This window comes from Corvus hawaiiensis, chromosome 23 (assembly GCF_020740725.1).
Source record: "Corvus hawaiiensis isolate bCorHaw1 chromosome 23, bCorHaw1.pri.cur, whole genome shotgun sequence".
Lineage (NCBI taxonomy): Eukaryota > Metazoa > Chordata > Aves > Passeriformes > Corvidae > Corvus > Corvus hawaiiensis.
In genome coordinates this window covers 1,047,041-1,062,634 of record NC_063235.1, presented here as the reverse complement: position 1 = coordinate 1,062,634, position 15,594 = coordinate 1,047,041, and the positions used below count along the sequence as shown (strand labels likewise).

General features: G+C 62.7%; 1 protein-coding gene across 1 annotated transcript in view; it reads left to right on the top strand.

Annotated features, from left to right (window-relative positions):
* The first annotated feature begins 567 nt into the window (after positions 1–567).
* The window catches only part of NKAIN1 (sodium/potassium transporting ATPase interacting 1), a 32,435-nt gene continuing 17,408 nt past the window's right edge, over positions 568–15,594 (top strand). Inside the window, exon 1 of the mRNA XM_048327364.1 lies at positions 568–869. Coding sequence (XP_048183321.1) covers positions 816–869 — 54 coding nt within the window. The 5' untranslated portion in view covers positions 568–815. The remainder of the gene's footprint in view (positions 870–15,594) is intronic.

The following is a 15,594-nucleotide window of genomic DNA, read 5'->3' as shown; positions in this document are numbered from 1 at the left end:
ATCTGTCCTCCCCGCAAGCCCAGCTGCTGCCCTGGCATGGCCACCCCAGGGGAGGTGGCGGGGTCCCTGTGCTGCGGGTCCAGGCGCCGCCCAAGGGCCGCAGGGCCAGGAGATGCGGGGGGATGTGGGGGGGATACGGGGGGAGCATCTAGGAGCCCTTCTCCAGGGTCTCAGCCGGCCGCACCTGGCTCCGGAGGGGAAAAAAGAATAATAATAAAAATCTGCGATTTAAAAGACAAACGCTGATGATTAAGGATGAGGATAAAGCCAGGCGGGAGCCGCGGTGCGGCGGAGGGGCCGCGCTTCCCTCGCCCCCGGAGGCCGCCAAGGGCTCGGCGCGGCGCGGCGTGCCCGGCCCCCCCCCCGCCCCGCCCGGCCGCGCCGCCCGCCGCGCCCCGCCGGCTGCCGCGTCCCGCCTTGTTCCGGCCGCGCCGCCCGGCCCCGCCCGCGCCCCCCGCCCGCCCGCCCGGGGCGCGGAGCGCGGCTGTGCGGGAGACAATAGCGGAGCGGGCGGCTCCGCGCCGGGCCGGGCCGGGGATGGGCGGCCAGGGCTGCGCGGCCCCGCGGCCCCCGCGCCGCCCGAGCGGGCTGTAGCGGGGCGGGGGGCGGAGGGAGAAGGGGGCGATGCCCCGCGCCGAGCTCAGCCCGCCGCTGTGCTGAGCCGGCGGGGCTGGCCGGAGGCTGGAGAGCAGAACATGGTGCTGGAGCCCCCCGTGACGCTCCCCGGGTGGCCAAGGGGCGGCTGGTGAGGAGCTGGAGCGCGGCGGAGAAGCGAGGCCACGGTGAGGGAGCCCCGAGGATCCGGCTGGGGAGCCATGGGGAGATGCAACGGGCGATGCACGCTGGTGGGATTCTGCTGCCTGCAGCTGGTAAGGCTCATCGGCATGCCGGGGGTGCTTTGTGCGAGATGCTGCCTGTCACCGCTCCCCACGCCGCCTCGGCGGTGACCTTGTGTTGGGACCAGCTCGGGGATGGCTCACCATCACCCAAAAAAAGCCCACAGAAAAGGAAAAATGCTGATCTAAAAGATCGGCAATGCCACCCTCATCTCCTGCCTCAAGCCAGCGCTGGCCGGGGAGATGGATGGGGACCGGTTCCCTGCGCTGTCAGTGCCCGAGGTTGTGTCTCCAGCAGGTGTGAGCTTTGTTCCCAACTGCAATCTCTTCCCTTCGAGTTCACTCCCGCCCGCGGTTTCCCATTCTGGTGACTCCACGGATGTGTCTCGGGGTGCGCTGGTCCCCTGAGTCGGGGCGAGAGGGAAACTTGGAGCCGCTGCCAGCACTTTGGAAACTCTCCCGCTCCTGAGCGGGACCCACCTGCCCGCGGCGTGGGGGACACGGGCAAGGAGAAAGGAGAGGGTTGATTTTAACGGGGTTGTCGGGTTTCGTGACGATTCGGTGCCGCGCTTGCCGCCGCCCGCGAATCAATCTTCATCAGGCTCTGCCAGAGGAGCCGGCGAAGGGAGCGCGGGGGGGATCCGGGGGGTTTCTGCTCAAACCAGCGCCGGCGAGGTTGCGATTAATTATCCCGGCAGGGTGGTGCGTTAATGGAGAATCAGCAGCCTCCAACTTGCCCCCGCGGCCGTGCCGGGCTCGTCACGGCGAGGAGAGCAGGGACGGACTGCTGAAATCTGTGGGGTCAGCTCGTGGTGTCCCCGGGGACAGGGGGTGATGGATGGATGGACGCAGCGCTGGAAACGGGCTCCAGAGCCCTCTGGAGATGATGGTGGCATCCTGCTGACAGGCACTTTCTTCCCTGCTCTTGCTCATTCTTCATCCCTCACAAGGCAGCGGGTGGGGAGGGGTCCCCACTTGTGGATGGGAGGGACACGAGGGGGGTGGGGGAGCTCTGAAGGCAGTGCTCAGCCCTGGGCAGCAGAGGCACAGTGGAATCATTCCTGGGCCCTCCATTCCCGGGAGTGGCCTCTGTGTCCCCAGCTGTCCCCTGGGTTGGGGCTGTGAAGTCCCGCTTGGCGTTTTGCTCCCCTGATTCAGGATCAATCCAACGAGGTTCTCCAGGTGTTCAGGAGTTTCCTGGCTTTTGGTCACATCCCTTTTTAGCACTCAGCTCCCAGCCAGGTGTGTTGGTGATTATTCCCCGAGATATCCCAGATCCGGGAGATTTTAATCTGTTCATTTCGGGGGAACGCTGAATTGGTGCGAGCTCCCGGGCTGGGAGAGCAGCTCCTGCTCACACCCAACGAAACTTCGTGCTGCTAATCGGGGTCAGGCTGTCCCCTGCACCCTCACCCCATGTCCTGCTTCTGTTGGCATCCCCAAAGGCTCAGCTCCAGTCCCTTAGCAGGGACCTTTCCACTCCAGGCTCATCCCCTCTCATCCTTTGGGAGGTTCTCCAAAGCTCCTTCCTGGCTTTGGAGGCAGCAGCTTCCACCCCACCAGCCGTGGGGAGATGCCCCCGACCCTCAGCTCCTCATCCCGGGGCGAGGGGTCTGGGTGCCCACCCACGGCCCTGTGCTGAGCCAGCCCCTGGAGACTGGAGGTGGCAGTGCCACCCAGGTGTCCCCTGGGGTGACCAAGGCCACCCTGAGGTGACACGGCACCTGGACCAGGCAGAGCCGAGGTTTGGGATGGATCCATAGGGAGCGGGGATGATTCCTGACCCCATCCCCACTCCCCTCCTCTGCTTCACCCCGACATGGGGATGGCACGGGGTGCGCCCAGTCACGGGGCTGGGGTTGTACTGGTGTGTGTGGGGCTGCCTGGAAGGCCGTGCCCCGCGGCTGCAGGACCAGCTCGTGCCAAGATGGGGCTGCCCAGGGGTGGCACCGGTTTGCCGAACCCCCCTCCCGGCCAGCCTGGGCCTCGGTGTCCCTTAAACAGCAGCGTGATGACATCCAGCCCTCCCTGGGGTGAGGCCACCGTCCCTCTCTGGTCCTCACTGCCCGGCCCAGGCACCTTCCCGTGGCTCCCCGTGTGTCACCGTCACCCCACAGACACCTTCCCGTGGCTCCCCGTGTGTCACTGTCACCCCACAGACACCTTCCCGTGGCTCCCCGTGTGTCACTGTCACCCCTGGTCACCTTTCACACTCCAGTTGGTTTCCCAGTATTTGTAACCTGGTCCTTTGATCCCCTGGTCCCAGGGATGCTCTGGAGGCTCCAGGCCCCGGGTGCTGCTGGCACCCACTGAGCACAAGGTCCCTGATCAGAGGAGCCCTGCAGAGCCCTGCCCGCTCCACGCCACACCTGAACCAGCTTGGCAAACTGGTTTTTGGGCCATGGCACCACAGGGAGCTGCTTTGGAGCTCCAAATCCTCCAAGCTCCTTCACCCCTGGTGAGGCCACGCTGCGAGTGCTGGGTGACCCCAGTCCTGGGAACAAGCAGCACCCACTGGATTTTGCCTCCATTTATGGTTTTTCCCTGGAAAACTCCTCTTACCAAACACCCACCGGCCCTGCCCTGCCTCAGGAGGGGCCACCAGCAGATATTCATGATAACAAGGTGGGATGAGATCAAAACTCCGGGGTTTTGCTGGTTGTTCCTACCACCTGGGAGACCCAAACCTGTCCCTGTGAGCCGGTGTTGTCGGATTCACCTTTTCTTTATGGGAAGTGGGAGCTGCTGAGGGGCTTGGGTGGAACAGGGACTCGAGGTGACACTGCCCTGCTCGGGCACGGGGGTGTGGGAGCCACAAGGCACAACATTTGTAAACTCTGCAGCCCGGTGGCATTGGGACTGCTGCGCTGCTGCCCGGGGATGTGCCAGCCTTGGTGGCAGTGATAGGGGACATCGGGGCATCGGGATATCGGGACATCATCGGGACATGCGCTGCTGGCAGCCGAGGTCAGGCCGGATCTGTCCAGCTGCTGTCACACGTCCCGTGGCCACCCCGCTCTGCGCCCCGGGGCCGCGCTCAGGCGCTGGTGCAGGATGGTTTCCCTCGAGCTGGCTCCTTCTCCGTCCCCAGCCGGCGATCCCACTGCCCCTCCCGTGGGGCGCCTGGGGACGCGAGGCCGCTCAGCCTGGGTGGGGACAGGGACGCTCCGCGCTCCCACCTCCGCCTGGCACAGCCGGGAGCCGCTTCCAACCGGGCTCTCGTTTCCTTCTTTGTTTCTCTCGTTCTCCTTTAATTGGCTGGAGAAGCAGAGCTGGGTTGGCACCTCCCGCCTGCCGGAGCCTGCCAGGCTGGCGGGGTGCGGTGCGGGGCCGTGCGGTGCCACGCGGTGCCACGCGGTGCCGTGCGGTGCCATTCGGTGCCATTCGGTGCCATGCGGTGCCATGCGGTGCCACGCGGTGCCATTCGGTGCCATTCGGTGCTATTCGGTGCCGTGCGGTGCCATTCGGTGCCATTCGGTGCCACGCGGTGCCATTCGGTGCCACGCGGTGCCACGCGGTGCCATTCGGTGCCACGCGGTGCCACGCGGTGCCACGCAGTGCCATGCGGTGCCACGCCAAGCCGGCAGCGGCAGCCCCGCTCCCTGCAGGGCTGGGGCGCAGCAGAGCGGCCGCGGGTCCATCCCAGCTTCTCCCCGGGCCGTGGGGTCTGCGCGGGGCACCGGGACCCTCTGGAATGTGACCCCCGGCTCCAGTCCTGGAGAAGGAGCTCAGGAGTTCGGCTTAAGGAGGGATGAAGGGAGGGGATGGTCCTTCATCCCCAGCCCTGTGCGACATCCCTGTGCGACAGCGCGACCCCTCGGGACTCCGTGGCCCTCCCGTCCCCTTCTGTTCTCCCTTCCTGCTCTGATTTCCCTGGATTTGGCCACCACCGGGAGCACCGGTGGGAGCCACCCGCCTCCTCCCTGCCGGCATCTTTTGTCCTCGCACGGCTCCGGGTGCTCAGCGCGGGGATGGCCCGGGGACCGCGGGGCCGGGGCTGCCCCCGGGCGCATCCCCCCCGCCGGGAGAGGGGAAAGGAGCCCGGGCTGAACTCGGGATGGAGCTTTTCAATTACACAATTAAATGCACAATTAGGTGTAATTACCAGCGCTCGGAAGGTGCGACTGTTCATAATGGGCTTGTAATCTACTGCCGCCGCTGTTTGTACTGCTCCGCTCCGCTCCCTAATGATTATGGAAAGCTTTCCCATTTGCATGGTTGCCATGGAAATGGGGGGCTGGCAGGAGCGCGGGGAGGGCGAGGGGAGCCCCTCACTGCCCTGAGCCCCCCCCGCTCCCCCACATCCCCTCCCCGTGGGGTGGGAGTGATGGGTGTGGTGGCACCTGGGGTTCTGTGGGGTCATGGAGGGATGAGGATCCTCCGGGGATGACCAGTGACGAGGATCCAGCGCCGGCCCCAAGGTGGGAGCTGCGTTTTAAAAGCCTGAAAAACCCCACCCCACCTCGTCACCTCCCCAGGCGATCCCTCCGAGAGCCCAGCAGGGACCGAGGCCGTGGGTGGCCGTGGGTGGCCGTGGGTGGCCGTGGAGAAGCATCGGCCAGCCCAGACCTCCGCGTGGATGAGCATCCTCCGGCACATCCACATTCCAGGCAGGGCTGTAAAGGTTTATTGACGCGTGTTTGGGAAGGCAGAGCCTTGCAGCTCACAATTAAAACCGCGATTAAAGTGCCGTACGTCTAAATTTGCAGGACCAGCTAATGTGCACCCAGGAGGATTAACGAGGCCGCCTGAAGAACTCCCTAAATCATTCATGGCGGTTCTTAACAGAGCTGGGAGCGAGGGGGACCGGAAAATAAATGTCTCAGAGGGCTGGGCTGTAGAGAAGATAAAGAGGATGAGGCTGAAACCAGGCTGGCCCGACAGCGGAGCCGTCAGAGCCCGGGAAGCAAAGGTTGATGTGAGCAGCAAAGCCTGAAGCAGGTGGGCTCATGGAGAGCTGGGGAAATGAGTCTTGTCCAGCCAAACCTGGCTCTTGTTTCTTGCTGAGCTCACAGGGTTGGCTGCTGGAAGGGGCTGAGCTGCCCCAGCAATGTCTGGATGCTGATAAGGAATTTGATTTAATCCCAGGTGGCTTCTGCTGGGAAAAAAATTAGCGCTATAAAAAATCAATGCTGCTTGTTTCAGGACTAGGCAGAAAGAGAAGGAATGAAATCATCGCTGGAGGAAAGGTGTGGGATGAGGGGATGGTGGTGAGCAGAGCCCCCCTGGAAGTGCATCCCTGCCAGCCCATGGGGCAGGTGCGTGGCCCTTCCCAAAATCCATTGGCAAGCCATTGGGAGGGGGCTGGGAAGAGGAATCTGAGGATGGGAGATGTGGCAAAAGAGCCTCTTGAGAGGCTGATCTGAGGGAAGATCACAGAACCCTGCAATGGTTTGGGTGGGAAGGACCTTCAGATCATCCAGTGCCACCCCAGGGACACCTCCCACTGTGCCAGGCTGCTCCCAGCCCCAATGTCCAGCCTGGCCTTGGGCACTGCCAGGGATCCAGGGGCAGCCCCAGCTGCTCTGGCAATTCCATGCCAGCCCCTGCCCACCCTGCCAGGGAACAATTCCTTCCCAAGATCCCATCGAATCCTTCCTCTTTTGATTTAAAGCCTTTCCCCCCCTTGAAGATGGGGAGGTGGAAGAGATTCCCGGCACCAACAGCCCTTAATGCAGGAGAAATAAGGCAAAACGAGTGAGTTTGGGGGAGAAAAGTGGCTTTTCAGCCCTGAAGGTGATTAACCACAGCCAGAAATTAACTCTGGGCGTGGTGGCCTCTCCCTGCTGCCTTTGGCCAGCGCTTCCCCCAGGCCTGGGGCCGTGTTTGGAAGCTGAGGACCTCAGGGACATCCCCACCGCGGTGCCAGTGGCGGCGTTCAGGGGGTGCTGAGTGCCCTGGGCTGTGTATCCCGGCAAAGAGGTTGGGTTTGCTGAGGGAATTCGCTGCTGGAGGATCCGTGAACACCTCGGGAACTCCTCATGGTGGTGTTTATCGGCAGGCTCCGAGCCTGGGGAATGCTCTCCCTGCCCGAGGCACCGACGGCTCCCAGCACTTCTTCCCTTTGCAGCGCCTCTCTTGGCTCCTCTCCCCTCGGTTCCTCCGGAGGGAAACCTCAGGGAAGGCCTGGAGGGGCTGAATAATTGAGCAGGGAAGTTTTGGGGCTCAACCAGTTCAAAACTCGCTGTGGAGGGATTCAGTTCCCAAAGGGAAATCCACATCCCTCCCTGGGACTGGGACCTGGCTTTGGGCTCCCAGCCCTGCCCCCACAGATGTTGGCACAGCTGGGGTGTGGGAGGATGCTGGGAGCGGCTTCCAGGACACCCTCCCAGGCTCGTGCCCATTCCCAGGGCTGGCAAAGGCTTTGTGTCCCACTGCCCCTCACCCTGGGAATGGGATCCTGCTGGCATCGCCTCTCCTGCCGGGCTGGGGAGCCCTCGGGGTGCTGCAGCCATCGCCTGGGGCTGTCACATCCTCAGGGAAAGGGACAGGGATAGAAAACCCACAAATCCCTCCCGTCCTGGATGTCCTAACAGCCCCTCCAGCGCCGGCTGCGGGATGCAGGTGATTGTGAATCCATCCCTGCAGCGCCTGGACGAGCCGAGTGCCGGCGGGTGGGAGCCTTCCCAGCTCTCACCCCGCTGCTCCAGGCTCTATCCCCATCCCTCATCCTCCTGGGATGCCCCGGGATATCCCTGTCCCCTGGAACGCCCTGGGATGTCCCTGTCCCCCTCGCAGTGTGGAACTGGGGGCAGTTTGGCTGGAACTGATGAAGCGTTGGGGTTGAGTGGGGAGGGAACACCATTCCCAGACCCTGGGGGATGCTTGGAGCGGCTCGGGATGGTTCCCTTGGCACTGATTTTTTTCTCCCCTCCCTTCTGAAAGCAGCTGTTTATTTCAATTTCCAAAGTATGGACGTAAGGAGCTGGAAAACTGGGAAGGCAAAGCAGGCAGAGAGCGGCCCCGGCTGTGTTTAAACAGGACATAAAACCCCGAGAGGTTTTTAATAGGATTAATAACAGCTCCCATGCGCTTGGGGGAAATTTCCCCCTCCGTTGGCTCTCACTGCACCAGAAGGAGATTTGGGGGGGTAAAACGATGGCCCAAGTGCAGCTTGGGAGCAGTGGGACAGGATGTGTCCCGCTCTGTCCCCACGGGGTCACATTATTTAATAGGCATTTTTCCAGCTGGGATGGAGGTGCTGTGGGGTCCCGCCTTGGGGTGGTGGTTCCCCGTTCAGCATCAGGGATCCCGCAGGGATCGGGGGGCTCAGCACATCCCAGGAATTCCAGAGGTTCAGGAAGCAGGAGCTGGGAGGGAGGGAGGGATGCAGGAGGGCACGGGATGGGTTTGGGGTATCCAGGGGGATCCCTGAGCTGGGGGCTGCCTGCAGGACGTGGTGGGCTCAGGCTGGGAATCACCCAAAGGGGATTTCCCACCTTCCCACAGGGGGTGACATCCCGGTGCCACCTCCTGGCGCTGTCCTGGGGACCTGAGGGAGGTGGTGCTGACTGTCCCCGGGTGCCCAGGGGCTGGCGGTGACAATGACACTGCAAAGCCACCGGTGCTGGCTGTGTCCTGTCAGCCTGGTCATCCTCACTGCCTACACCCGGTCCCTAAGCAGGGCCTGGCCGTGCCTGGCCGGGGTCACAGCTGTGCTGTCACACTCGGGGGTCACAGCCACACTCAGGGTCACAGCTGTGCTGTCACACTCGGGGGACACAGCCACACTCGGGGTCACAGCTGTGCTGTCACATTTGGGGACACAGCCACACTCGGGGTCACAGCTGTGCTGTCACACTCGGGGGTCACAGCCACACTCAGGGTCACAGCTGTGCTGTCCCACTCGGGGGACACAGCCACACTCGGGGTCACAGCTGTGCTGTCACACTCTGGGGACACAGCCACACTCGGGGTCACAGCTGTGCTGTCACACTCGGGGGTCACAGCCACACTCGGGGTCACAGCTGTGCTGTCACACTCGGGGTTCACAGCCACACTCGGGGTCACAGCTGTGCTGTCACACTCAGGGGACACAGCCACACTCGGGGTCACAGCTGTGCTGTCACACTCGGGGGACACAGCCACACTCAGGGTCACAGCTGTGCTGTCACATTTGGGGACACAGCCACACTCGGGGTCACAGCTGTGCTGTCCCACTCGGGGGACACAGCCACACTCGGGGTCACAGCTGTGCTGTCACACTCGGGGTCACAGCCACACTCGGGGTCACAGCTGTGCTGTCCCACTCGGGGGACACAGCCACACTCGGGGTCACAGCTGTGCTGTCACACTCGGGGTCACAGCCACACTCGGGGTCACAGCTGTGCTGTCACACTCGGGGGACACAGCCACACTCAGGGTCACAGCTGTGCTGTCACACTCTGGGGACACAGCCACACTCGGGGGTCACAGCTGTGCTGTCCCACTCGGGGGACACAGCCACACTCAGGGTCACAGCTGTGCTGTCACACTCGGGGGACACAGCCACACTCGGGGTCACAGCTGTGCTGTCACACTCTGGGGACACAGCCACACTCGGGGTCACAGCTGTGCTGTCCCACTCGGGGGACACAGCCACACTCAGGGTCACAGCTGTGCTGTCACACACTCGGGGGACACAGCCACACTCAGGGTCACAGCTGTGCTGTCACACTCGGGGGTCACAGCCACACTCGGGGTCACAGCTGTGCTGTCACACTCGGGGGACACAGCCACACTCAGGGTCACAGCTGTGCTGTCACACTCTGAGGACACAGCCACACTCGGGGTCACAGCTGTGCTGTCCCACTCTGGGGACACAGCCACACTCAGGGTCACAGCTGTGCTGTCACATTTGGGGACACAGCCACACTCGGGGTCACAGCTGTGCTGTCACATTTGGGGACACAGCCACACTCGGGGTCACAGCTGTGCTGTCACACTCGGGGTTCACAGCCACACTCCGGGTCACAGCTGTGCTGTCACATTTGGGGACACAGCCACACTCGGGGTCACAGCTGTGCTGTCACACTCGGGGGACACAGCCACACTCAGGGTCACAGCTGTGCTGTCACATTTGGGGACACAGCCACACTCGGGGTCACAGCTGTGCTGTCCCACTCTGGGGACACAGCCACACTCGGGGTCACAGCTGTGCTGTCCCACTCAGGGGACACAGCCACACTCAGGGTCACAGCTGTGCTGTCACATTTGGGGACACAGCCACACTCGGGGTCACAGCTGTGCTGTCACACTCGGGGTCACAGCCACACTCAGGGTCACAGCTGTGCTGTCACACTCAGGGGACACAGCCACACTCGGGATCACAGCTGTGCTGTCACACTCGGGGACACAGCCACACTCGGGGTCACAGCTGTGCTGTCACACTCGGGGTCACAGCCACACTCGGGGTCACAGCTGTGCTGTCACATTTGGGGACACAGCCACACTCGGGGTCACAGCTGTGCTGTCACATTTGGGGACACAGCCACACTCAGGGTCACAGCTGTGCTGTCACACTCGGGGGACACAGCCACACTCAGGGTCACAGCTGTGCTGTCCCACTCAGGGGACACAGCCACACTCAGGGTCACAGCTGTGCTGTCCCACTCAGGGGACACAGCCACACTCGGGGTCACAGCTGTGCTGTCACACTCGGGGGACACAGCCACACTCAGGGGCACAGCTGTGCTGTCACATTTGGGGACACAGCCACACTCGGGGTCACAGCTGTGCTGTCACATTTGGGGACACAGCCACACTCAGGGTCACAGCTGTGCTGTCACACTCGGGGTCACAGCTGTGCTGTCACATTTGGGGACACAGCCACACTCGGGGTCACAGCTGTGCTGTCACAGCGTTCACAGCCACACTCGGGGCTGCTCTGTTGCTGGCCTCTCAGGCTAATTATCTTGATTAGGGCTAATTAGCACTCCGGGGCACTCCGGTCTCTTCCCATGGCCGGATCGATAGCGAGGCCCTTTCCCAGGATGTGTATCCTCGGAACACCGGGAATGCGGCACCGGGGGACGGAGAGGAGCCGGAGCAGGGCGGCTTTGCTTCCCCGGGCCTCGTGCCGGGGCAGGAAAACGTGGAACCTTTGGTGGGTGGGATTTGGGAAGCCAAAGGGCTGCGGGTGGCCTCGGTGACTGCCCCAGTTCGGGAACTGGGGCTGCAGGGAGCTGTGGGAATGTCCCTGGAACGGTGCCACTCCCCCGGGCACACTCGTGCCACCCCGCAGGGACTCCCAGGTACAGACCGCGAGTGGGAAATGGCCCAGGGGGAGGAGGAAGCTCAGGGTGGGAATCGGGGATGCTCAGGGCGCTTGGGCGGGGTGCTTGAGGTGATTGGGGTGGGAATGGAGGGTGCTCGGGGAGCGGAGGGTGCTTGAGGTGGTTGAGGGGGAGTCGGGGGCGCTCCGGGTGAGCACGGGGGATGCTCGGAGTGGGACTGGAGGGTTCTTGGGATGCTGAAACTGCCGGGAGCCCCAGGGAAAACCTGCCCGTGCTCTAATTCCGTGCGGGAACGGCTCGGATTAATGGTGGTGCTCAGCCACCGCCGGCAAGTGTCACACTGGGAGTCCTTGTCCCGTCCTCCCGGGCTCTGTCCCCTCCTTTCCACGCCACTGGATCTCAGGAGAGGTGACAGCCGTGGCTGTGGCTTCCAGCCGGGTCCCCCCCGCCTTGATTTGTGTCCCCCAGCCCCGGGAAGGGTCCCGGGTCCCACCCCGTGGTTGCAGCAGCCGGGCCCGGGGTCACAGCTTTGCACAAACCCTTTGCGGGCTCAGGTTTGGGGTTTCTCTGCTTTTCGCTGCCCTGTTTTGGATCAGGAACGAGCCCTGTCCCTCTCACCCACCCTGGGGACACCTGGCGTCTCCATCTGTGCCTGCGGGACCCCCTCAGCTCCTGTCCCCTGCTGTCCCCTCCTCTGCTGCCACTTCCAGCCCGTCTCCGGCCGCTTGCCAATTCCCCTCGGCAGCTGCCGGCACTCTCAGGCGAATCCGTCCTTCCCTGGCCCTTTTCCGCAGCATCTGGCACCGTTTTCCCTCGGCTCTGGGAGTGGGGACACAGCCAGAGCCCTGTGACGGGCGTGGGGTGGCACCGGGCTGGCACCGAGTCCCCGTGGCCGTGTGGGGACTGCTGGCGTGGTGGCTGCGGGGGTGGTCACGGAGCAGCTGGGGGGGGTCTGAGGTGGCACTGGAGGGTGGCACTGGGGGATGGCACCGGAGGGTGGCACCTGGGTGTGGGCGGGTGGCATCCCAGGGCCATTGAGTGGGCAATGGGCAACCCCCGGGCCGTGGGTGGCACAGCCAGGCTGGGGTGGGGACAGCCTGGGGACGATGCTGCGGGGTTGGGACCAGGCGTGGGGGGGTTCCCCAGGGGCTGGGGGTCCCCGTGCCCAGCCTGGCTGGGCCTCAGTCCCCCCCAGCTCCCGGCTCTGCCGCTGCCTGTGGTCACCCTGTGCTTCTGGGGGACACCCGGGATGTCCCCCATCCCCCCGGGAGGGACCAGGGCAGAGTCTGGAGCAATGGGAATTTCAGGATCAGTGTTTTATTCCCTGTTTTGTTCCCTCCTGGGAATTTGCCTCGTGGCTCCCCCAAGAATCCCATTCAGCAGCACAGCCTGGTGCTGCTGTGACCAATAAACACCACTGGTTATTAAAATTTTATTTCCATATTTTTAATCTCTTTTTTTCCCCCGGAGCTCCGCAGTTGTGTGCTGGTGGCCTGTGGAGGGGTTTAGGGCCCCCAGTCCCTTCCAGTGTGGGGGTGAGGACATCCCTGTCCCATTCCCAACCCCTCCTTGGGCTGCATCCCACCCGGATTTCAGCCCCTCCCAGAGCTGCTGCCCCCGAGCCCAGCCCAGGGTCTGATCCTGGGTCTGATCCTGGGTCTGATCCTGGTCCAGCACCACCGGGAGCTGAGGGTCTCTGGAGAATTTGGGGTGAATTTGGGGTGTCTGTGTGGGGCTCTTTGGTGTCAGGAGCCGTATTTAGGGACACCCTCACCCATTTGGGGCTGGTTTGTGCCCCATTAGGTGCAGGTCCTCTCCATCACCCATCCAGGACACGGGTGCTGCCCCCCAACTTTGGCACCCACAGGCCCTAAACCCTCCCCTCTTTTGGGTGCACCCACAGCGGGAATGAGGATTTCCACCTCAAAATGTGGGGGGAAGTCCCAGCCCAGCAGCACCCACAGCCTGGGCACATTTGGGGGTCCCCAGCATTTTGGGGTTCTCCTGTGGGTCCTGCCATGGGAAATGGTGCTCTGGGCTCTCCCCATGTCCCCCTGCCCCATCCTCTCCTCCATGAGGGGGATGCCGACCCCACTAATGACCCCAACCTCGCTAACGACCCCATCCCCCACCTCGCAGCAGCCCCAGGCCCGAATTATTTTCAATCCAACGCCCTCCCCCGCAGAAGGAGCTGCGCGGCGGCGGGGTCGGGGTCCCGCGGGGAGGTGGCACTTCCCAGACAAAGCAAACCCGGCCCTAACAAAGGGCCTTGAATTATACATGGGGCGAGGGCTCGGCAATTAGCGGCGCCCTCGTTAGCGGGGGTCGCGGGTGGGGTCGGTGTCCCCCACCCTGCGGGGCAGGGGAGGGAGCAGGGAACACGTGGGGAGCTCCAGAGCCCCATTTCCCATGGCTGGGGACCCCACAGAGGGACCCCAAGGAGTGGTGGGAGCATCACTGCCGTGTCCTCGGCACAGCGGGTCCCACATGGGGAGCGTCCCCAGCCCTTGGCACTGCTGGGTTGGGTTTTCCCTAAATATTTTCATGAGGAAAACCTCATCCCTCCCGTGGGTGCATCCGTACGGGGGATGGGGTGGGGCAGCACCCGACACCCAGCAGGCGCAGCCTTCCCGCCTGCTTACACTGGAAAAAGCAATTTGGGGGGAAAATCCCAGTTTCCCTGGTGTGGGGCTGGCCCTGATGGCAGGGGGACGGGCTCACAGCCCTGCTGGATGTAGGAGACTGCTGCAGAGTTCGGGATGTCGCCTGTCGCGACACCCCGGTGTCGCATCTTGTCATTAAGGGATCCATCGGAGCGGAGCGGGAGGGCCCTGGGTGGATCCAGCCCTGGGAGCTGCTCGTCCACCGCCCCCACCCCACAAAGGGGCTGGAAACCCCCATCCCAAAAACCCCTCCTGCAGGCGGGGGGGATGAAGGGAGGGTGAAGCAATTAATAAAAGCAGTTTTTACGGCTGGTTAAGGAGTCTCTAATGAGCTCCCGAGCGCGGCGGCTGCCGGGGGCTGCGGTTAATGACGCACCGGGGGCCACGGCACGCGGCCGGCACGTCCTGCCCGGGATAAACGGGAAAGGGATCGGTGGGATCTGCAGCAAAGGGATCGGTGGGACCTGCAGCAAAGGGATCGGTGGGATCCACAGCAGAGGGATCAGTGGGATCGATAGCAGAGGGATCAGTGGGATCGATAGCAGAGGGATCATCGGGATCAATAGCAGAGGGATCGATAGCAGAGGGATCATTGGGATCAGCAGCAGAGGGATCAGTGGGATCGATAGCAGAGGGATCAGTGGGATCGATAGCAGAGGGATCATTGGGATCAGCAGCAGAGGGATCATTGGGATCAGCAGCAGTGGGATCGATAGCAGAGGGATCATTGGGATCCACAGCAGAGGGATCAGTGGGATCGATAGCAGAGGGATCAGTGGGATCCACAGCAGAGGGATCAGTGGGATCCACAGCAGAGGGATCATTGGGATCAATAGCAGAGGGATCAGTGGGATCCACAGCAGAGGGATCATTGGGATCAGCAGCAGTGGGATCGATAGCAGAGAGATCATCGGGATCAGCAGCAGAGGGATCATTGGGATCAATAGCAGAGGGATCAGTGGGATCCACAGCAGAGGGATCATCGGGGTCAGCAGCAGAGGGATCATTGGGATCGATAGCAGAGGGATCATCGGGATCCACAGCAGAGGGATCATTGGGATCAGCAGCAGAGGGATCATCGGGATCAGCAGCAGAGGGATCATTGGGATCGATAGCAGAGGGATCATTGGGATCAGCAGCAGAGGGATCATTGGGATCAGCAGCAGAGGGATCATCGGGATCAGCAGCAGAGGGATCAGTGGGATCGATAGCAGAGGGATCATTGGGATCAGCAGCAGAGGGATCATTGGGATCCACAGCAGAGGGATCATTGGGATCGATAGCAGAGGGATCAGTGGGATCGATAGCAGAGGGATCAGTGGGATCAGCAGCAGAGGGATCAGTGGGATCGATAGCAGAGGGATCATTGGGATCCACAGCAGAGGGATCAGTGGGATCGATAGCAGAGGGATCAGTGGGATCAGCAGCAGAGGGATCATTGGGATCCACAGCAGAGGGATCAGTGGGATCCACAGCAGAGGGATCATTGGGATCAGCAGCAGAGGGATCATTGGGATCGATAGCAGAGGGATCAGTGGGATCAGCAGCAGAGGGACCATTGGGATCCACAGCAGAGGGATCAGTGGGATCAATAGCAGAGGGATCAGTGGGATCAGCAGCAGAGGGATCAGTGGGATCCACAGCAGAGGGATCAGTGGGATCCGCAGCAGAGGGATCAGTGGGATCAATAGCAGAGGGATCAGTGGGATCAGCAGCAGAGGGATCAGTGGGATCGATAGCAGAGGGATCATCGGGATCAGCAGCAGAGGGATCATTGGGATCGATAGCAGAGGGATCATTGGGATCAGCAGCAGAGGGATCATTGGGATCCACAGCAGAGGGATCATTGGGATCAGCAGCAGAGGGATCAGTGGGATCGAT